General features: G+C 42.1%; 1 protein-coding gene across 7 annotated transcripts in view; it reads left to right on the top strand.

Moving 5' to 3' along the window:
• The window catches only part of GRAP2 (GRB2 related adaptor protein 2), a 106,195-nt gene that overhangs the window by 75,104 nt on the left and 7,310 nt on the right, over nt 1-23,781 (top strand). For 6 of the 7 annotated variants that reach the window (XM_019292731.2, XM_019292730.2, XM_019292729.2 and 3 more), the window contains 4 exons: nt 15,829-15,931; nt 19,011-19,102; nt 21,455-21,574; nt 23,284-23,452. In XM_019292731.2, the coding sequence (XP_019148276.1) occupies nt 15,854-15,931; nt 19,011-19,102; nt 21,455-21,574; nt 23,284-23,452 (459 nt within the window). In that variant the 5' untranslated portion in view covers nt 15,829-15,853. Of the gene's footprint in view, nt 1-10,549; nt 10,695-15,828; nt 15,932-19,010; nt 19,103-21,454; nt 21,575-23,283; nt 23,453-23,781 lie in introns of those variants that run through there. The other variant, XM_019292728.3, reaches the window with a different exon arrangement.

The raw sequence follows: 23,781 nt of genomic DNA, 5'->3' as shown, positions 1-23,781 counted from the left end.
TGGGGGGGATCTACAGTGCTTCATGCAGTCAGCAAATCTTAACAACTTCAAGGACACAACAATTTACACATTAAAAAAAAAACCCCACAACACAGATCCTGGTGGTGCTCTTTACCTATGCAGCATGCTGCAAGTCTGTTCTTCTAGATGTAAATGTATCATTGGCTCTGTACAAAACCAAGCCAGACTGTTTTTAGCTTGAAGCAAGATTTCACCACTTTGCTTGCCCCACCCAACTAATATTTCATCTTCTCAAGAATTAGTTCGTGTGTGGCCCAATGATTCCATATTCACAGCGAGATTATCTTATTTTTAAAGCACTGAGTCCGTATCACTTGGACTTGAATATCTCATGAAGTATGTTTGCCTCTTCATGCTCGGAAAATGTTTCCTGTGAGGCATTTCACCAGAATCTGTCTCCATATGGAAAGGTACATTTTTCTTAAATGAGAGCTGAGTCAGTGTCTTTGTCCAGAGTTTCAAACCCAAGTGCATGAACTGAGGCTCCTAAGCCTCAGAGGTGAGCCTGTACTTTCAAATGGCTTAATGCTTGAAGTTGCTGAATATGCAAGGATCAAACAGACTTGGGGGTGAGCTATAAGAAATCAGGCTACCTGTGAACTTGTGCTTTAAACTGGAAGCACGAGCAGGAGTGAAGGAGCATAGTGTTAGGCCAGATCGTATTTTGAGAGGTTGCCATGTATTCTTTCCATGGAAATCTCTTAAGTAAGTGGTTCACTGCTAATGATGTTTGACTAATGTATAAATTCCAGCTTCAGCTGACACCTGCTCATGCTCTTGGGTGCTCCTTGTCACCCACATGCACACAGCACACATACCTACCCTTCAAGTGTACACAGACCAGCTTGTTCAGATTTGTATTTGCCAAAGAAAACACAACACACATCACCTGAAGTTTGCTCATGGGACCTCTATTCCTCTATTCAGGCATGCTGCAAATGAACATCTTTCCTTTATAATCAGTTCCCTAGAGATACACAGGTTCAAACATACTTTTGCTGAGATGTGTTCAAGCTTGCATGTAGAATGCCTGCTCCTGTATGAAGGTAGAAAAGGCGCTTCCCATGATGCTGTGTTCACCCACTCATGCATATGATCTCTCATTCTCACACACATGCAGTCTGCTGTTTTCCATGCATGTGTTGTAGCAAATAATTTGAATCTCTTTCTTCCCATCCTGCTTAATATGCAAGTGTGGATAGCACATCAAGATTGGAAATAAATGTAGCAGAATGACTTCAGTCAACCTGAAATGTCGAATGACTCATTCGCACCCTTTGCACAGTGTTCCCTTTTTGCCACATGCAGTCTATTGAGTAGTCTGAAGGCTGTGTGCCTCCCTGCTGCAGAGCAGCAATTGATTACTTGCTCTCTGAAGGACTGGGACCATGATTATTTTTGCAGGGTGTACAAGGTTTATGCAGAGAGGTTCCAATGAACCTCCTTGCCATGATGGTGCCCATGCTGTGGGAAGGGGAAATGGAGGATGTCAGACTTGATCTACCTATAAACAACTTTTTGTGCTTAAGTAAGTTTCAGTCTACATGTTAGTTCAGTAACCAATATTCTTACATTAAGGTATGACCCGGGTGTTTTTATTCCAAATAATAAGAACCCATTCCGATTTTATATAATTCAATTTTGGATTGAGGTAAACAAGAATGAGTTGTACCTAATTCAGAGTAAAAATGTCTACATGGTAAATCATTCAGGAACTGCTGCTGCACTTCAGTTTCAGAGGTATCATAATCCAAGTGAACTAAAAAATGCGTTGACAAACATGAAATATGTTCCACACTTCTACTTAAAATGGTACAATCACTGTGCAGAGAAAACCCCAGGAATAGTAACAAGCTGGCATTCGCACTTATCTTATAACGAGAAGAAAAGTTGGATTGACTGTTGGCAGTTGCATCTTTATATGTATGAATTATTGTAATTGATTTCTTTTAAAACCCTTTCAGAACCATTCCCAAATGCAGATACAAATGGGCTGACTTTAATTTATAGAAAGGTGGTTTTGTAGCACTTAGGCCTTGTAAAAGAGGTTCTGTGTTTAAATGGAAGCTGAGCTGTGAAGACCCATTAAGCAGAAAAAAAATATAGTTAATACAGCAAAGAGGCTCCAAAGGAAAATATGCAAGTTGGGCCATTATGCAATGAAGGTATCACAACCGTGCTCATTATACCACAACACAGATTCCACTAGTAGCATTTCAGTTGCTCTGTCCTTACCTAAATGCGAGGCTTTGTATGTGTATCCGTTTGTCAGTTCTTCGCAGAACAAAGGTGGCTGAGCTGCAATTACATATAACATCCAAGATAAGAGCACCATGAAAACCTAGTTACCAGATTTCCCATGTTTGTGTTTACAATATCATAGCTAAGTGTATGTTGAACTAGACTTTTGTATTTCATTCTTTCATAAAAGCACAAGACAAGAGGAAAAATATACAAAGTAAAAGAGGCAAGGCAAACTTCTGTAAAAAAAAATCCCGCAAACTGTGCAGTCACATGAAATTTTGTACAAAAATGGGTTTATCTTTAAAAGGACAAAGAAACTTTACTTTTTCTTAGTGAGCTAATTGTAGTTTTACCTTTGTGCAAAATCATATCTGTTGGCACACCATTTAATTTTAGTACTGGAGTTTCGGATTCTGCACAGTTATCTGTGATGACAGGACTAATCTTACAAAAATGAAAAAAGAAAAAAAGGCAAGGAAAATAACAGTTTCATCACTGACCTTGCTCTTCTTCCCATTTTACACAAATTTTTATCAGCTGGCCTTATCAAAGAAACATGCAGTAGCTGATTGGAAACATAGTATTTTGTACCCAGCTGTATATACAAGCAGATTTTCATAGCATTTTGTTCACATATCCCACTCAAATGTATTGCTCCTATACAGAGTCCAAGATTAAAAACTATTTTTACTAGATTGGATTAATGCCTTAGTAATGAATTCTCTAGGCTGTTCTAGGCCCAGAAGACATTATAGCCTTCTGTTGCATCTTTCATCTTTTACATAGAAAAGAGGAGTTTCATAAACGCTGTGGAAATGAACAAACGACATAAGGTGAACTTACTCCTATTTTAGCACAAATATTTACGGGTTTTCTCCCTAGATTTCCCTTTCACGTTTCAAAGTGCCTGACTTCGAGTAGATAAAGGGAAGTTAACATTCACATGCACATCCAGTGTGTATTCATATGCAGACCTGCGTGAACACCAGAATTCCTCAGCTCTTAGTTACAGTGCAAGAGCTCAGATTTACAGAACAGCATGCTGGAAACTATGTTTTTTTGAATCCTCTCTCTGACAGTCAAAGCTGGAAATAAGGAATCGTGAGTATTCTTTCCCAGTTTTGTATTCTTTTCCCAATTTGAGTATTTTGAAACCCAAATACAAGGAAAGCACCTTGGAGTATCTGTATTTAGTTGTAGGTGGGTTTTATTGCCTGTGGCTGGTTGTTTTTAATCAAATCTGATAGTACCAGATTCTTGTTTCTGTTTTTACTCTTTTGCTTTGGAAGTGACTTTTGAAAAGTCCTCCCTGGTAGCATAAATGTGTGAAATATGTCATTACTCTTCATCCCAGTCTCTTGTATGATTGATTTGAGAAGTATCTCTCTGTCTGACTTGCAGCTAGCAGAATTCCCCAGAGCTGTTCACAGCTGGTGTGATTCAGAGAAGATTTGAAGGTACTTGAAATTATACCAAAGACCAGTTTTAGAATAATAGTCACAGGATTTCACAGAGCCCAAACATGGTCAGATGCCCACTTGATCCTTCTTGACTGATCTCAGAGGATAAAGATTGTAAAGGGCTACACCTGCATTAAAGCAGGTGTGTGTACATGTGCATAGATTCCGGAACAAATTCAGAGGTGTACATTTTTCTCTTTTTCTGCCCTGTATCCATTTATCCTTCAATGAACCTTCAATCTTAGTGCAAATACGCTGAACACAGTTCATTTGGTGTACTGATATGGTGTATTGATCATAGTGGTCTGTTGCAGCCCTCAATTTTATGAATTCACAAAGTGCAAGCTCCACCTGTATGCAAAAGCAGATCCCTTGCTTGCATACACACACAGGCACAGTGGGAACAGGGTTGGTTTTCTGATAACCACATACTTGCAGTAGACCATATATCAGTCAGTGCTGAAGTTTACCAAGAAAAGATGAGAGAAACTGAGAGGCAGTTAGCAAGATAAGGTATGAGGAGATTTAAAATAAAGTAGTATAGAAGGAAGTGGCTACATTTTTCATACTTTAGTTGTTTGTCTGGAGGGCTTGAGAAGGAGCTGCTCGACAGTTGTGCTAAAAGAAACGATTCAAAGCAACTTCCCATCAGGCGGCATTCCTCAAGTGTCTGCTCTTAAGGAGCAGTCAGGGAAAATTCATTCTGTAGGAAACAGTTAATGGGGCTGCATTACCGACCCCGTATTGCTCTGTCTGATAGAGAGACAGCAGGTTCACTTTGGCGGCTCCAGAGTCCTGATCAGTTCAGATTAGGAGCCCATCATCTATCTGGCTTAATCAGGCATGTTTAGATATATTAATCGTGATTAGAGGGGTGTAGTGCAGGGAGGGAGAAGAAATAAGGAATGAGGTTACTTTTCGCTAGCTTCAAATGGAAGCTTTGCAAATCCCACTGAGTCAAAAGGTGCTCATCAAAGGAAAATTTAAATCCTGGAAAGGAATGTTTTGTTGAACACTTCAGCACTGGATTCAAATCACTGAAGTAGAATCTCTTTTCCTTTCTCTCCCTTCTTTTCTCCATCTACTGTCTTTGCATGCAGTAAAGAAGAAAATCAGCAGCTCATGCAACCCACATTGATTTTGGCTTGATATCCCTTGCTTAGCTTGTCTGTAGCTCATATTTTAAGTGTTATTTCAAAATTAGCCATAATTGTAATAGCCTAGACTTCTGACTCCTGTGTTCTTGTCATGCTTGTCTTTCAGGGATGCACGGGGTACCATTGAAACAGCTTCTAGGACTTACTTTGGTACTTGTTAGTGTTCAGAAGGGATGGTAATAAATTCTAAGGACCGGGAAGATGTTCTTTTTTTGATCAGTAGCAGTGCTTTTGTGTTTTAAGATTTGAACACTGTAAAGAAGAATTAGCACAATGTATTATATAGTGAGATGTGCCAAATTTGATGCTGTTGTAACTTAGTATAGTTCACAGATGATGATCAATTGATTAACACCTAAGAGTCTCTGAAAGAGACCAGCAAAGAGAAGAAAGATTTGGCTCCGAAGAGACCAGCAAGGAGAAGAAAGTTTTCTTAGACCTCTCTCTATGCTGAGGAAGATCAGAAACTAGCTCTGCTGGCGGAAGACTCCAGAGCAGAGGTCTGGCTACAGGATCTATGGTCCCTTGCCCTGAGTAACTGGCCCTTTTTTGCTCTTAGGTGAGATGAATGTAGGACAGGCTTGGAAAATGTGCTGTTATGAGGAATGTATTCTGTCCCTCTTGTTCTGTGGCTTCCAGCCTTCTTTGGGCTTGCAGATTCGTCCAGATTTCCAAGTGAAAAGTACAAATTCCTGTGTGGTGAACAGAGGCCTCCTTGACAGTGAGCTGGATCTTCTTTGGTCCCAATAGCCAATCCTTGAAACCCAGTTCATGGGCCTAAACTGGAAACCTCTGACATGGAACACTACAGAACACAGCAAGCATGCTTTGGCTGTATGCCATCAGAGCAGCTGGCAACACAGAAGCTGTAAGGCAGTTGTTCCTGTCTGGACTCTTGGGCAGCAGTTAAAGAAAATCTATGGCAATCCAGAAGAATTATTTTGTAGTGAAGAAAAATAAGTCAAACTTCCCCCTTTCTGTTGTAATCTACTCCTTCCTCCTCTGGTACTCCAGTCGGTTCTGTGACAGTTCAATTTTTGTGGTCTTGTAATTGCTGTCAAGATGATAACCTGGGATGTCACAAGACCAGCTCAGTGTAATCACCATACAAATGCAGAAGGTAGAGAACCTGACTGATTAGTATCAAGAAGCTGCTAGAGAGACTCTAATAATTCAGTAGCAGGAATTATGGAGTAGGGGATATAGAAGAAAAAGTTGGCAGCTTTGAAAGGATTTGATGAAAATATTGAATTTCATCAAGTTTGGCAATACTTCTTTAGAATAGGAAAGTAGAGGCCATAAATATAGCCATAAATTTCCAAAGAAAAATCTCTCAGAAGTGCAGAGATGCTCCTCAGCTGAAATGGTAGGGGGTATCTTTGGAGATCAATTAGCAGAATGATGGGAAGCATTGTATTAATTAAATAGCAAATTAACGCTGTTGTTCAGAATTAAAGCCACATCTCCTTGCAATAAATGGTGCTATGTGGATGGGACCAGGCAGTTAAGTTGTACACTCTCCTGGTTGGATGCACAACCATAGAATTAGAACAGTACTCTTACAGTTAAAGCTTATTCTTGCAAGAGAATTGGCTTCACACCTTTAATTGAAATAATTGTACCACTTGTGCAAGCACAGTAGGCTGTAGTCATATCAGCTAAACTGAATGTGGTTTGTGAGGGTGATGGTGACAAGATCAGCACTAGAATAGCAATAGCTTTGCAACTGATGCTGATGACTGAGCTTTTTGAAAATCCTGGGACATGATCAAAGAGGACTGTTGCAGGTGAGCAACAAGACACAGAGCTTTCAAGACAATTTTCGCTAACAGGAAGCAAAGCAAATTGGGAAAGAGCTCTTCCCAGATCAGTTCTTAGAGCTCTGCAGGGAAGCTTTTATAGCACTGCCACTCCTGTGCACTCAGTCCTGAAAAAATAACTGCCCACTAATGACCTGTCACTGTGGACAGCCTGAGCAGCTGTTTGCAGAGAGCAAAGCTGTGAGAGGATGAATTGCTCTGTGTGCAGCATATCTGAATGTGGGAACAGGAATAGATGGGAGATTGGGAAAGACTAGACAGCTTCCATTCATAACGTTCAGCTTTATGTGGATTTACAGTCCTGATGCTCCCAATTCCACAGTTGCTGAATTATTACTTACAACAATTACTTACAACAATTGAAATCTCCCTTGTTTCCACACTTTGACTTCTGTTTCCCTTGTTGACAGTGTTACTTTCTGGAAGCGAACTAAGAACATGGGGAAGTAGTTTATCTTGAGGGTAACAAAACCAGGCCACTTAATTCTTTATGTATTATCAACTCAATTCAGAATAGACAAAATACTTAATGTATATGTTTTGTTGGAAATAACCTTTTTTCCTTTTTCTTTGCTTTTTCTTTTCCCTTTGATTTTCTTTCTGGCTGCCTGCATGCTTCCCAGATAGAAACTAAAGTGAATAAAATGTCTTGGAAAAAGATTCTTCTCTTGAAAATTTCAGGCCAGCAAGAAATTACTAAGATTTTTGCGAGACAGTGTGTTCTTAGGCAGTTTTCAGACATGTTTGCAGATGCATCTATTTTGGGTCACTCACCTAACTGCAAAAGCAGGTGTAAGTTTATCTGCATCAAGCTTTTTAAATCCAGGTCTTCTCAGACTGTATCATAGCCGTGGTTTGGCCATCCTGTCTGGATTGTGTCAGTAGTAGATGATGACAAAGAAGCCTGCAGCAGGTAGTTGTGGAATAACCTTTCTGCCTGGGCTGGGTTTTACCCAGTTGTCTGGTAGAGATTGGCTAAAACACAGATGCATGGAATCTGATGTCCTTCCCATTAGGTTTGTTTCCATTACTTATGGCTGAAGTATCTGGATGTTTCTGCATATTTTTCAGCATAGCTGTGATGGATGTATTCTGCAAGGTGAAGAGGTTAATGTGTTACCGTAACTGTGACAGAGGAGGAATATAGAAATGGAGAAGAAAGAGAAGAGAGTTATTCCCTATTTGATCCTATTTCCTATCCTTTCTCAGTGTTGGGAGCTTGCCAGTATTGAGTGTTTTGTTTATAGTATAGAAAGTCCCATCTCTTATGGCTTGACATTTAGTAGATTTAATATCATAATGCAATAGTTCTGGATACATAACAGGAATCCATGCAGTGCTTTGTGACATTGTCAGGCAGCGAGCATGAGTGACAAGCCACCAGCAGCGTTCTTGCTGGGGGGCCCATTAGATCACATCATGGTAGAAAACAGGGAAATCAGATCATTCCAGTGTGTAACGTAATGTAATCTGCCATGCCATTCACAGACCACAAGAAAGCACAGAGCTTAAACCCAAGAAGACTGTGGGGATTGGTGTCCCACCTTCCTATACAGAAATTTATATTTCTCCTGTATTGATAGCCACACATGAATCTTTTCACTACATGGCAAGAGTTAACTGCTGTACTCTTCCTTTAGCCCCCTGCCTTCTGAACCTGTATATTTTTTCAGCAAAATAATTGGTGATTATCCCCTTCAGAGGGAGTTTTCATTGTATCTACCCCTGACTGGTCTGAGTCCTTCATAATTTTCACACTACCCCTATTTTAAGTTGCAGATATTCCAGGGAGATTACTGCCTCCCCAAAAGGCAGTGTGTGCGTGTGGGGACTGCCACCTACCAGCCTGCTGCTGGACCAATTGTCTTGGACTAGCACATTGTGGTGTTTTTTGGTAAAGTGCCACAGCTCGTGAGAAAGGTCAGGTTAAAGTTCCTCACAGTCTGTGATGCTGTGCCCAGCAACAGCTGTTTGGGGAAGGAGAGTAAGAACAGGATAAGTACATGTCAAAGCTTCTTTCCCTATGGCCTCCCAGATTCTGACATTCTTGGAATGAACTCCTAGTGCTTATGTTATGAGAAATGATGGATTAAAAATCTCCTGTTTAGCTCTTCCATGATTCTCTTTTATTTCTGACATTGCTTTTGCATTTATCCCTCTGACAACTTTTTTTAAGGGTGAAGGATCGCAGTTTTTTACTTGGTCCTTCCTTGTTCAGAAAATTCCCGTTCCTTCAGTCATCTTTCGTAGCTTTCTATCTGCTATTTCTAATGCTACTGTCTCTGTGTTCGAGATGGAGGGATGAGAACTGGCTGCTGTATTCAAGTGACAAATATTCAAGCAGGTGCCCCAGGGACTTGTACAGTGGCAAGATGGTGCCTTCTGGTTTGTTTTCGATCACTTTCCAGACACTTCCTAACCTGCCTTTTTGAATTCCGGCTGACACTTTGGTAGAACTCAAACAGCATCTCAAAGGTGTCTTTCCTGAGTGGTAATTTCTAATTTAAGTTCACTGCTGTGTTCTTAAACACAGTGGTAATTTCTAATTTAAGTTCACTGCTGTGTTCACGTAGTTATGTTTGTTTTGTCCTGTGTCCATTGCTTTTGCTGTCGTCAGAACTGAGATTCATCTTGCATTTCAACAGTATTTTTAAAACCATCTGCAAGGCTTTGTGATCAGATTTAATTTGTATTACCCTGGATTTTTTCTCATCGGTAAGTTTTGTCATTTCGTGTTTTCCAGATCATTTATGAATGTTTTGAACAGCACAAATTGTTTCCTTTTAATCCTCTATAGGACCTTCCCTCCTATTCTTTGAGAATTTAGGAGGCTTTTTAAGAGTCTTTAGTGAGAGACTTCGTCAAAAATGATGTAGAAATGCAAGTTTTATATCAAGTGATCACCTCTATCCACATGCTCATCAGCTCCTTCAAAGAACTCAGATACGTGCCATACAGCTTCCTTCTACAAAAGCTATGTGATGAGGAATTGATATGTTATTTCTCTCTTAGGGCCAGTAATTCTTTTCATCATTATTCTTTCTACCGATTTCAGGCATAAGGAAGTCAGACCTGTGCCTTGCATCCCCTCAAAACACATCTCAAACACTGGCATTGTGTTTGCTGCTTTTTGCCTAGTACCGAGGCTGAGTTAAGCCTGGCATTGTATGCTACAGTTTAATTGCTCAGCCTTTATTATTTCATGTTCAGTTTGGATTCCAGTCAAGATTTCTAAAATATCGAATTCTTGAATTTACTCTTGTTCATTTACTGTTTTTTCCTAAAACCTTTTCTTCCAATTCTTCATCTTGAAATAGTTCCCCTTGCTTTTCTCTGCAAAGAAAACCCCAGTGTGGGGACCTCCTTGTATCCCTATGGAAGATGCATGGATGCAGAGAATTCATTTAGCTTTTGTGCTTCCTCCTTATCTTCTTTGAGCATTCTTTTTACATCTCAATCATCTGTCGGCCCTACAGACACACTCTGGCAGGCTTCCTGCTTCTGTTGTCTTTGAAAAGGATTTTATTACATGTTTTTATGTCTTTAGCTACTTGTTCCTCAAGATATGCTTTTTGACGGACTTACGGCTTCTCAGTTAACTTAGCTTAGTTAACTTATTTGGGTAGAACTTGCACTTTTTGAGTGACCCTTCTTTATTCATCTGTTAAACCACCCTGGGCTGAAGCAGCAGCCAAAGGCAGCTCCTTTTGAACTGACACCACCATTTTCAATATGCAGGATACCAAATATTTCTGACATTAGAGACTGGAAACTGTCCATGCCCCACTCTGTCCTGGGACAGACACAATTCTGTTCCTCTGTCCCCCATGCCCACTCTTGACTGTTGCCATCCACACACATGGACCCATTGCTGACGTGTTACGCTGATGCTGCAGGGAGGAGCCTCAGCCCTCCGTCTCTTCCGTGCCCTAGGCGGTAACGCACCTCCTGCTTTTGAGCAAAGTGCCAGCGGAGAGGAGAGCTGCTGAAAGGTATGGGCTGAGCGTAGCTCTGAGACTGGAGTGGGGGGAGCTGGATGGGACAAGGTACAAGGGAGGAAAGTGGGGTTTTGGAAGGAAAGATGAAGTACTGCACAGTAGTGGCAAAGCATGGGATCCCAAGGCCATCTTGTTTATCAGCTTTCACAACAGGGCAGTGCTTTTGCAGGACAAATCCCTATGCCTCTGCCAAATCTGACCAGCTGGAATCTGAGGGAGAAGGGAGGCAAGCAGAAGGAGGTATTTCACCACCACCCTAGTCCCCCCACACCGACCCATCCAGCACAGCAAAGATTTGGGATTTTTTGCTGTCACAGTATCATGCGGTACTGTATCATATACAGTATCATGGGGTCCTCTCTTTGGATCTGCTGTTGCACCAGCTTCCCATGTTGCTGCACAGCTCAACTCTGTCGTGATGGGAAGTAGCACAGAAGACATGGGTTCCCTAGGGAGATTAAGCACCATCCTAGCCTGGGGCATTTCTTACCAACTGCTGTTGGTTATCGAGTCCTGAAAGTTTGTTTGTTCTGTGAATCCAGTTCCTACGAGGCTTATTTTGTTTGTACACAGGTTCAACCCAAATGCTATGCATTGCCATGGGTGGTGGAATAGCCAAGACTTAAATGCAACATTTCTGAGTGTTGTAGTGACTTTCCCTCCCTTATAAATTTTATCCTCTTATCACTGACAGTCAGTGAAGCTGCTCTGTTAACTCCGTACCAAAAGGTTTGTGTTTTTGGAGCTAAATATTCCCATGCCACTTGTATGTGGCTTAGCTGGTGAAAACAAAGCTGTTATCTGCCACAGCCCTTCTAGATTACAGGTCCCTTTTCCATTGTTTCTGCTGAAATGTCATCTGGAGTTTCTGTACGGATGTTCAGGGTTGAATCCTGTCCCCAGTTGCTCATCAGTCAAATAGGTTGTTCTTGCAGAGCCCAACAAAGACACAGTAACTCATGCTGTATGTCTTGGTGCAAAACCTCAGTAGATGAAGCTTCAGACTGGAGATATGTGCAATTTTTTATGCTACAGGCATACAAATGAAAACTTTTTTTCATATGGCTCCATTAAGCGAGCACGTTGTTGTAATTTTGCTCTCTTTCTGGTGTAAATAGGTGAGGTTGGGGAAGGCTGAGGCTGGGCAGTCCCCGAGTGATGAACTCTTCATAGGTGGTGACCTTCCCCTGGCATTGTTACTGCTGAATTTGGAACCAACATGGTGTAGGGTAATGATGTTAAACTCTGGGACTCTGCTGTCAGACTGTGTTGCTCGCTGACATGTTTTAGGCCATGGCACTTTCCATCAACAGAGACACTGATGTTCTTGCTCAGGGAATGGCGTTCCACCAAATTAAAATGCCTACCTTGTGCTCTGAAAGCCATGCTGCTTCTCACTTTTCATTTTGTGAATCTTCTGTTGCACCAGTCCCACAGAATTGCTGTAATGTGCCCCTTGGATCTGCCCTGTTACAGAGGTGAACCACAGAGAAAATTCACCTGCATGCAGAAAGCCAGCACAAAATGAAGGGTACTGGTCAACTCACACTCGGAACTGAAAAATCCCTCTTTGAACATTGCGTATGTTTCGTGCTAAACTCTCTACAAAGGTGATTTTCACAGAGAACATTATGCACAGTCTAAAATTGTCCTTGGTTATCAAAAGCTTAAAGGAGTTGCACAATGCAGTTAAAAGCAGAATTTGTCGCTCTGTCTGCAAACTGCAGCACTGTCCTTTGGGATAAAAGGTGCTTGAGAAATGGAAGTTATGATAATAGTGAAAAATTACCTGTCTGTCTGTGTTGTGAGGTGGTGCTCGGAGTTGCATGCAGAGAGGGAAAGAATGGGTTCCTGGGAGGGGAGTTTTCATGAGGGCCCAACACTGACCCGTGTAGAGTGGGGATTCTCAAGTTACAGATGGAGGGAGGAACAGCTTCAGAAAAACAGAGCTGTTTTGAAGTTCAGGTGCTGAAAAGTGGTAGGCTGGAGTTCAAAGACAGGATTATTGGCTAGTGTTGCTTTAGGAGTTGGTGGGGGAAGAGCTTAAGGCCAGAGCATTACTGCTTTGCTGATTTATCAACACAGCCAACACTGTGGATGGTGTTTGAGCCACTTCTAAATCCAGCTGCTGGCAATGAAAGGCACATTTAATCCATGTTGTAGATTGTTTGAAGAGGTATCTGCCTCCTGGTCTCTCCCTGAGGCTGGGATTGCTGAAATTGAAAAGAAAGTGAGAGGGAAGCTTTTAACTGTTTCACAAACTCTTCTCCTTTGGAGGGGACCAAATTCCAGTAGCACCTTTAACATTTGGGATATTGAAAAATGAAAGGTTTTCTACTCTCTTGCCCCCTGCAGAGAAAACCCCCACTGTCTTGTCTGTATCTAAGGGACAGAATCAAAGACAGGATTTGTATTTAAATAGTTTAGTGTTAAAGTGTGTTCTTTTCTTCAAGCTGGGATTAATGGTCTGCACTTAGGAGTTCCAGGATCCATCTGCACTGTTGGCTCTGATCTCTCTGCAGCAGGCCACCACTGCAAGATAAAACACTGAAAAACAACCCTTATTAAAGTAATTCTCGTTTAGTCTATTTCTTCAATTGTCTTCCATGAAAGAGTATCATTGTTTAACCAGTTCCCTTAAGGGTTAATTCCCCTCCAATTTAATACCCCTATGCTCTGTTAGCAGACAATGGGGCTGACACTGCCTGTGGGGGGGTTACAGACTGAAGCTCCAAAAATGCAAGAACAGAGGCAGTTCTCAAATCAGGCCCAAGATGCACCTGCAGGGTAACACCAAACTTTTGGAATAAGAGTAAGACAGAGGGTGACCCTAATCTGCAAAAGGTATTAAAAGTAAGAATTAAAGAGCATCAGTAGGTTGACAGGGAGCATAGGGGGTGAAAATGTTTGGAATAGCTGGAAAGCTGGAGCCTGAGAATAAAGCACCAATGTGCTTTAGGGTGTTATGGTTCAGTATTGATGTGTATTGAAGGCCTAAGGCAGTAGGTTGGAACAGCAGGCATACAGTGGATCTCAGCTCAGCTACGTACTCAGACCTACATGGGAGGCCCTGACACTGAAGCAATCCCAGTTGCTCTAGAACAGATTCATGTTGAATAAGCAGAACTTTCTGTGGACTGCCAAAAATTTGCCTTGGTGCTTCATAGCTCTCATCAGTCACATGGATATAAATATACCTATAAGCAGCAAAAAAGAGAGTGCTAACAGAATCCACTAGGAAGCATGTAAACATCTTTTTATAGTTAGACGTGATTGTAACAAATCTCAGAACTAAAATCCAGTGATGTTATGACCCCTCTTGTGGATCACTTTATTCAGGGATCTTTAGTCAAGTGCAAAGGGACTCTGCAAGCAGGAAATAGACAATTTAGCAATAAATAACTGCTTTATACAGTTAACACACACAGAACCTAGTTAGGATTTAATGAAATATTAGGCTAAACATTAGCATACCCCTCACCTGTGTAAAGGGACCCAAAGATTCTTTGCAGGCATCAATCAGAAGTGAAGAGTCAACCTCCATGGTTGCCATCTGCCACCAGCTGGCTCAGGACTGATGGCACTGACAACTCAATGACCCAAATGATTCATGACAGGTCCTCAGCTAGACTGACTATCCCAACTAAACTATGGTTTTGTTTTTCCTCTGAGATTTTATATCTTCCTGTGTTGGTGGTTTTCCTCTGGAATCCCTGGGCTAATGCTGGTGCAGCCCTAGAGCTTTTGCCCTGCAGGCTTTCCCCAGCTCATTCTCAGCAGTTTAAGTTGTGCTGTATCAGAGCTGGGCCCTGGATCCTTGCTACACAGGTAGTTCAGTGCCTGGGTTGTGTGTCAAAGGAGGAACATTACAGCATGTATTGTGGAGAAGGAGGGTTACAGCAGCTTTTTGATTTTAAAGTGGCAAAGTTCTGAAGCTTGCTCAGTATCAACACTTTCTATTTTGGGGATCTTGTGTCAGTTCTAATAGACAAGAAATATCAAACCCTAAGTAGGGTTGTTCATTTGTTTGTACGGTGTCTTTCTAGAGCTTTCTGGTTATGAATGTTTTGGATCAGGCAAGTTGGCACTTCCTCTCAAGCCATAAAGACTGGGTGTTTTTTTAAGAATTGAGATTAGGTAGTGGAACCTGTGGCTTTAGGATCTTTGTTCCCAGATGAACCTACCTTAGAAATCGGAAAAGTTGCTTCTATATTGGAGCTGTCTGATGGTCTTCAGAAGCTGTGCTGCAAGAGCATCTGCCAGCAGTGCACTTGCTTAGTGTGGCACTGCCTGGCTATTTCTTGGCTTGTCACTAGCAGCCTCACTGCTGGGCTGTGGGTACATGACCCAGCCATGGGAAATCGGTAACTCTTGATTATAAAAATGGTCCTGCTGGGGTACCTCCGAGTAACGCAAGCAGGAAGTGGTGAAGGAGCAAAGCTCATCTTGCCACTTCCCCTGCCACATTGCTCTGGTGCTGAAAAGCAGGCTTTGGTTTGCAGGCTGTCTGATACATTCCAGACTCCTGGGTTACCAACGCTGAGGTAGGCTAACTCTCTGCCTGCTTCAAAATAGGAAATACAGCCTTTCTGCAAACAGTTTTTTCCTACCTGAAAGTTCTCATCACCCATGCTAAGCCATCACAATGAAAAAACTCTTTCAACCTTCAGTATTGTGGCCCTTGTCCAAGAAAAAAAATATGTATTTACTGCAGCCCTGTTTGCTTTGTCCACAATTTGACTCACTCTTGAGGTAAAGTGTAGGTACCTGCAGGGGGCAAATGCATTTTTCTGTTGCAGGACAGAGTCACTTGCTTTATTGGGAACTGTGACAGGATAATGGTTGGTCTATACATGTTTTTCCCATGAGATTGCTCTAGAGAAAGAGATCTGTTGGAATAAGCATACACTATAGGTTGCTTGTACTTCTGACTTCCAACTAATTATAGCCTCAGCCATGCCCTCTCTTCTAGCTGCTAATGTCTTCTCATGTCTAGTAACTGATGGCTGCCCGTAGTTGGTGCGTGCTTCTCCACAGTCAAATCACAGCACTGCCTATCAGCGTTCCAGAGGCTGGACTCCAGAATCCCAGCAGCTCATAGATATTGACAAGTATATACTTCTTCCAGCTTTGCTCTGGCCCCAAGACTCAGTATGGAAGCCATCGCCAAGTTTGATTTCACTGCTTCTGGAGAAGACGAGTTGAGCTTCCAGGCTGGGGATATGTTGAAGGTAAGTACAGTCCCAGGCTTGACTAAACAGCATTTCTGAGTCTGCTTCCAGATCTTCTTGTGCCTCCATTTGCCTTGGCAAAACAGTTGAAGACACATCTATAAACTAGGATACAAATGCAGGATACTCATCTCCCATAGAGTTTGCAATAGGACAACAGTTCCCAGGTCACTTGAGTCTGCGTCCGCTTTTCTTGATTTTATGTCCGTAAACTGTGGATTTAGTTGCCCTGCAGTCCTCTGTTAGTCATCAGGGAAAGGTAAGTACCTTTGCTGGGGCAGAGATCAAGATCTTCAGTAGACAGATTTTGAGGGTCCTGTCTGTTTTCATTGACCAGGTAAATCGTCCACAGAGACTACGTTATGATGACTATGTCTAAATGCAAGCAGGATGAGTTCTGTCCAGAGGGATTGCTGTCTTCCTTATTTCCAGCTCTTAAACTGTTTTAAAAACTGTTTAAAAGATAACCATTATCCATTACAGAATTTACTAACTTTTCACTGTTAGTAATTATTGTTAGATGCTGCAGGGGTTTTAGACAGTTACAAATAGAAGAGGAAAAGTCCATGAGACGGTCTGTTACACACATAATGGAATACTTCAAGAGGTCCTGGTCTAATAATGTTATACACACCCTTACAGGAATTTAGCAATGGGGCAATGGGAGAAGTAGAGTTGATCATATACAATACAGAGCATCTGGATGTCTCTTCAAACTTGATTTGTATGTGTTATGATAGAACAGTTCTTGTTAATACTGTGGAAGTCCCACAGATGAAGTCACTTGAAGTTTCACCGTAATTACTTATCCACTTCTCAGCCCCAGAGATTCTGTTTCAGTTGAAAATACCTGAGTATTACTCCTCTCTAAGGCCTTAACTCCTCCACTGTCCAAAGGGATGATGTACAATAATAGGATGTAAACCCTTGTTTGGCCAGGGAGACTTTGCTACCTCTCTGTTCAGTCACAAATATTCCAGTTAATAATCAGATATTGGGTGTCAGCCTTGCCTTTTCCATCACCACCATTTTTTAATTTTATTGGCCTTTTAATTCTTGGCACTTAGACAAAGATGATAGCATCCAGAACTCATTAATACCAAATTTTTCCAAAGATCTGTGAGAAGCTTCTGGAGAAATCACTGCCTCTCTTCAGAACAGATAAACACTCTTATTCCTAATTCTTCCCCAGTCAGTCCCTACTATCACATGACCTTTACTGATACCTTTTTTCTCAGGAGACTTCCATCAAGTCCCTGGCTGGGGTGATGGTGTTGACCAGATCACTTTTCTTTCTGTTCCTCAATTTCCCTTCCTGTAAAATCATTATAAGCTAGAGCTTCCTTCCAAAGTATGCTGGAAGCTACTGATAAAAAGTGTCAACACTACACACCAGTTTTATTATTATTACTTGTCATAGAGAATTCACTACCAGAAAAATCAAACTGCCTCTTGCTTTAATGTCCTTGAGGTGAACAAAATAATACCTTAGCCACCCAAGCCAAAGTAGCAGTAAATCAGCCAAACAGCTCTGTTCTGGCATAGGCACACATACATTCATACCCCATCATGAGCCCCCTCATGCTGCCTGCAACAACCTGCTGATTTATAAAGGAGATAAGATGAAGTATTGATGTAGAGATTACAAAACAGGAAACATGAGGCCCTCAACCAGCAGCGACAGGAGGAAATACACCCTCTTACCCCCCCACACATCCTTCTCTGAGAGGATGACACACTGAGAGAAACCTGCCAGCCCTGCAGTGACAAACAGCAGGTGGGTCTTTCTGGAAACCTCACTTCCAACAGAGCAGGGCGTGAGCATGAGCAGGAAGTAGCTATCATCCCCTGTGTTTGGCCACAGCAGTGAAGAAAGATCCTTAACCCAGCACCCAGGCATGAGGACAGCAGTGACTATACAAATAGGGAATTCCACAGCTTTCTATTCCTTAACTTTTCTGAATCCAAATGTTTAAAAAAGGCCTACGTGGCAGGGAAGGCAATGAAAAATTGGCTCCAGAGACAGTAACATCCTGTTGCCAATACGAAGCAGAATGTGCCTTAGGCTCCCAAAAGCATGAGATTGGCTCACAAACTAAGTATTATTACTGTTAACAATAGATTTCAAATTAAGGCTTTTCCACTTGCTTTTTCCTTCTAAAACTGTCATGGCTCATGCTTTTAGGCTCCTCTCCAAAACCAGAAAGAGCAGAAACATGGTCTATTTCATACAGCAGAATCCTGTCCCAGGAGTTGGAATGTCAAACAAAACACCAAAGACCACAACATTTGCAGTAAAATCCCAGTGTGGTTGTATTCCTGTCCTCTCTCCTCTAGCTTAGGGCTGTATCTTGGGCCATTAGCCAGGGTGCCATGAATTTGTGCCCTCCCTGGTCAGCAGTGAAGTTTCTAAGGACCATTACAGTTAACATTAATGTGAGGACACTTGAAGCTGCTCCAGTGTGTGATGTGGACTCACTTCCAGCTATCCTACAATCTCCTAAGTATAATAGGGTCTTGAAAACACTTTTTGCCTCCTTCTTTTATCTACCTTGGCATAGCTTGGTGCAGCTGAAGATTTAACCCTCAAGAATCTCTTGTGAAATGATGTGTGAGAGCACATGGTAACGTCTGTGCAGTCATAACACACACTGATACAGCTCTATATCCCTCCATACCCATATGGAGGAGGAGTTTTCACAGATATTTTCTTCTTCCCTTTTGAATCTGAGATGCTCCAGTACCAACTATAAAAGGCAGCACAGAGAATACCTTAAACCCCTATTAAGTCTTTCAAAGCTGAATTTCTCCATTTCACAGTCATCAGGGACACACGGACAGGCAGTCAGTCAAAGTGGTAAAGTTAACAAGCAATCTGTCTAATTCTGCTTGGGCTTTTTTATTGCTTGTTTGCTGTGGAGCGTCATCAGCCACTAACCTTGTTGCACTCTGGGTGGGAAGTAGAGAACGTGTACTATTTTCTTTTATTCTTACAAGGCATTATAGGTTTCTGCCAGAATCTTGGTTACTTTTGCTTTTCTCAGGAGACACATTTATTCCATCCGTTTCTCCATTGCAGATTTTGAGCTCCCAGGAAGAGTGGTACAAGGCTGAGCTCAGGAGTCACGAGGGCTACGTTCCTAAGAACTTCATTGATTTCCATGTTCCCCCGTAAGTGTCACAGAAATGGTGTCACCACCATGGCACATTCCCACTGAGTGCTGTCAGGAGCACATGTGCATGCACACGCAGAGGTCAGGACAGGGGAAGTGCTGGGTATAACATCCTGCACTTTGCGGCCAGCAAGGATTGCCATAATGCTACACACACTTCTGCCAGCACAGCGTATTTCTACCCCAAAGCATCCTTTGTTCTTTCAGAGATAAATGGATCTCGATGATCGCTGTCACTCCCAAGTGACTCTTTTGTTACTGCTGCTCAGAGGGATGCTGGGATGTGGTAGGAATTGCGTTTAGATGTCCTCAGAGAGAGGGAGAATAGTCATGATGTGAAGTCTTGGCAACAGAGACAGAGGCTAAGCACAAAAGGAAGAGCAAGAGATCTTTCTGAAAACGAATTACAAAAAGGAAATTCCCTCCCCCTTCGACTCTTAACGACACTGACTCCCTTTTCCCACCCTGCCGCTGCATTCCCTCCCCCCGCGCCAAGTGCTTGTGAGTTTCTCTCGGTGCGCTAGAGGTCAGTGCAATGCTGCGCGACCGTGACAGCTGGTGTTACTTCTGGATCGGCAGAGTTGATAGACCAGACAGGCTGCCCTGCTCTTTCTCTCTCTCTCTCTCTCTCTCTCTCAATCTCACACACACACACAAACAGATCTGTCAGAGGACAGGTGTACCTGCATTTCTCTCTTCCCCCTGGGGAGATGGCACTGCACTTTCAGAAAGAACTGATGCGTGTTGAAATGCATGTTAAATGTGCTCTCCAGCCCTATGCCATAAATATGACCATGCATGGGATTTTTACAACCTTTCCGTTAGCAGAAGTGCTCCCAGAAGCACCTCTCATTGTCCTCTTTTTTCAGAAGGGCTGCAGCATTTCAGGGGTGAACAAGCAGAGCATGCACCAAGCCCGGTACTTGTGGCTGTAATGCACTGATGCCCTGAGCAGTCATACTGGGAGCACACAGGGATTTTGAGGTTACAAATAAGTGCCTCTGTCCCCTTTGGAGGTGGCACTTACTGGCCTTTTTGGACATAAGCCAGCCTGCTTGGCAGAGCTGAAGGACATTATTAGTTTGCTGTGCAAATATGGGCTTGTACTTTTGGGCCTCAGGGGGATGAGAACTTCCAGTCAGTTGTTCGCTCTTTCACAGGGCTGTGGCATCACTCAGGAACACTGGCAGCTTCTTTTTTCACATGCATTTTTCTTGGGTTGCTTTCTTTGTGCAAGAGCTGCAAAGAAATATTTCCACTTTGACACTTTCCTAAGCATCAGGTCTGCACTTTGAAGCAGTTCAGGCCAGATGACAGAACTAAACATAGGGAAGAAGGCCGCCTCCTATTTTTGATTGATTGTTTTTGCCCTTTTCTTTCTTGTCAAGTAATCATTGAAACTGGTTATAAAGGCTCATTGAAATCTGATTTCCCTTTGCTAATGATACATAGGTATAATCATTGAAACTGGTTATAAAGGCTCATTGAAATCTGATTTCCCTTTGCTAATGATACATAGGTAAACTGTGATGATAATAAGAAACTCCAAAGTAGAAATTACAGACCTTAGGAAATTAACAGTCCTTCATTTTAATGCAATACAGGCTTAATTAAGCATTACATATAATCAAAGACTGCAGATTGTAGATCTTATTAGCTATGGAGTGGACATATGCAAATGTATGTAATTTTTTTGTTTCTCTACTGACATTGTATTCTTTTACTATTTATGGTGACTTTCTCATTATTAGTCCAGTGCCTTATGCTATCGTTTGTTATGGCTGGCTAAATTTGCATAAGTGTGCTTATGTATTCTGTGCTTCTGCAATTTTGTGGTATTGTAACTCTTGCAGGAACCAATTTATTAGCACTAAAACTTTCATGGCTTTCTTCTGCTAAAAATTTATGTGTCTTCCATGCAATATATCCATCACAGCCCAGTAATTTTCAATCAGTTTGCCAAAAAGCAATTTGATGTATCTGTCTGAGAATTATGTGTGTATATATGTATACATACACATTTGTAATTTAAGATTTCTTTGACTAACACCGTATTGTACTGTGCCTGTAATTACAGTTTCAGCTGAGTGTTGCTTCTTAGCAGGCCAAAACTTACACTGTTCTCATTGCATGTACATGCTTTTACTGCTCAAAGAAAACGGTCTGCATACATCAAACCCCTGTACCTTTGATATCCATGGCCACTGAGAGTAGCCATGTGGGCTCCTCTGATCCTTTTGTTTTCTTCCCTCCATCCTGCTTATTCACATTCTCCCTACCCTCAACTTTTTTATTCCTCACCTTAATTCACATTGTTATTCACATTGCCATGATTTTTCCCACTTGACAGCTGGTTTGATGAGAAGATATCCCGCCACGAAGCAGAAAACCTTCTCATGAGCAAAGGAGTTGGCTGCTTTGTTGTCCGAGCCAGTCAGAACTCTCATGGTGACTTTTCCATCTCTGTCAGGTATCTGCTTCCCACAGCATATTCCTGCTTCTTTTCCTGTTTAATGGTGTCCCTAGCCTCCTCTCGACAGGATTCCTAATGTGATGTAGCCTCTTGAGACGTTTCCATGCTGCCAGTCAGTGGTAGCGCTGCTGTGTTGTGAATGAGAACAAATCAGACATCTGATTCCCACATGTTTCTGCCTCTTTTCAAGTGACACAGTGAATGCCCCATTCCAAAGCTGCATCTCCTGGTGATCTCCTTCTCTGAAGGAGCTACAGCAAAGGAGAGTGGTACAGGGAAAGTCTCCCACAGTGCTTAACATGTATCTTCCATTTGTTTTAATTCCCTGACAGCTCTGGTTACTGAATCCAAGAATTCAACTACTACCTATTAAGAGATTACTATTACATTGTTAACTTACTTCCCACAGGTCGCTAAACAGCCATTGGACAAGGAATGGTTTTCCATTTCTTGCAGCCCAGCTGCATTTCAGCAACTTGCTGTAGCCGCATGCTTCTCAGAGCATTTGCTTCTAAGCAGAGCTCTTAAATGATGATTGGTTTCCCAATTTTCAGTCAAACAGTTGATAACCAGATTTTAAATTAGGGTCATGATTAACAATGTCTTTTCCAAGTGGTACTTGCTGATTCAGGCAGCTCAAAAAGTATCCAGGAGGAATGCAAGAAAACATTCTGGTTACATTTGCACCGATGAACACCAACAAATTAAGTACAGTCAGGCTCTTTCTCTGGCCCTGAAGTCAAGCAGACTGTGTGGCAGTCTGTCAGTGTGGCAGAGGTCAGACCTGTATGGCTACAAACTCTTCACCCCAGCAAACAGAAGAGCTGTATTCAAGCAGCTCCATGTGAACAGTTCCTGGGCTGTTCAGTCTTCCTGACTGTGGCCCAGCACTATCTAAGGGAAAGCTTTTCCATTTAAACCACAACCATGCTAACACTTAAACAGCTTGGGACTGTAGCAGTCAAGGATAGCATTCAGTCCCTGCCTGTCCCCATTTAGTTTATTTGTGCAGATGTAGCCTTTGAGAAGAGTGGTTTGAGTTCCTGGAGTTGCACAGAACAAGGAGGTGGGTATCAAAACCAGACCACATCTGGTGTAAAGAGGAATTGTACACATCAGACAAGAGGTGAGAGGAGGGGAGGTGCAGGGAGAATAAGGGGCAGAAGGTTGAGATTGTTGGTTTGGCTTGTAACAGCACTGGAAATTTCCTTTTTTTTTCTTTTGGATAGGGAGAATGACCTGTAGTAATGACGTTACACTAGATTTTATGCCATTTTAAAGCTTAGTGTGTGGCTTCACATTACACACCCCATGGTGTGTAAAAGTGTACTACAGGTCTTATAGTCAATGCAGACCAGATGTTAACAGGACCTGCAGAGGCTTTGGGTAGACTACAGTTGCACTTTTTCACCCTGGAAACTCCTGTGGCCTTTATTTCAAAAGAGAGACTTTAAAACCCTATGCTTTGTTCTGATAGTGCTTTGTGACTGGGCAGCCCTGGGGCACTCTGTGTTTGCAAATCAATGAGTCTTTTGAAATAGAGCCACATCTGGATCCAGTACGTACAAGGACTGCCACTGCATGACTTTCCAGAAGTCTAGATTTGGCCAAGCAAGAAGTTTTGGTACCCTTCTGGAAAAGACTTTTTCAAAAAAGGTAGAAGTGCAATCTGTTTGATGATCTCTTACTTTTCCATTGGGATCTAGGCATGAAGATGATGTGCAACACTTCAAAGTGATGAGGGATTCAAAGGGTAGCTATTACTTGTGGACAGAGAAATTCCACTCACTAAACAAGCTGGTGGACTACTACAAGACAGCTTCCATCTCCAGGCAGAAGCAGATCTTCCTAAAGGACAACAGCCAAGAAGAGAAGGTAAACACAAACTGTCCTTAGAAGTTTCTCAGTCAGAAACCTTTCTGTGGAAGAAGTTCATCCCATGAGAGTGTCTAGGGATGGAGAGGAGGAGAGTCTGTCCCTGGAAACCCAGACACATCACTACACTGGCGGGGCCTGAGACACAGATTTTTAGTGGAGTCAGTGGTATATAGAGTTATATAACTGAGCAGAATTTTTTGATTCTTCAAATCTGAATAGAAGTGCTTTGCTAAAGCTGTGCTAAGACCTCAGAGTTGAAATACTAAGATGCCAAGGAAAGCAGGACTTACCTCATTGAAATGCCTGGATTTCCTGAAAGCAGGTAC

The sequence above is a fragment of the Corvus cornix genome, chromosome 1A (assembly GCF_000738735.6).
Source record: "Corvus cornix cornix isolate S_Up_H32 chromosome 1A, ASM73873v5, whole genome shotgun sequence".
NCBI classification, from domain to species: Eukaryota; Metazoa; Chordata; class Aves; order Passeriformes; family Corvidae; genus Corvus; species Corvus cornix.
The sequence above is the reverse complement of the archived record's forward strand: the minus strand, read 5'-3'. Positions and strand labels throughout refer to the sequence as shown.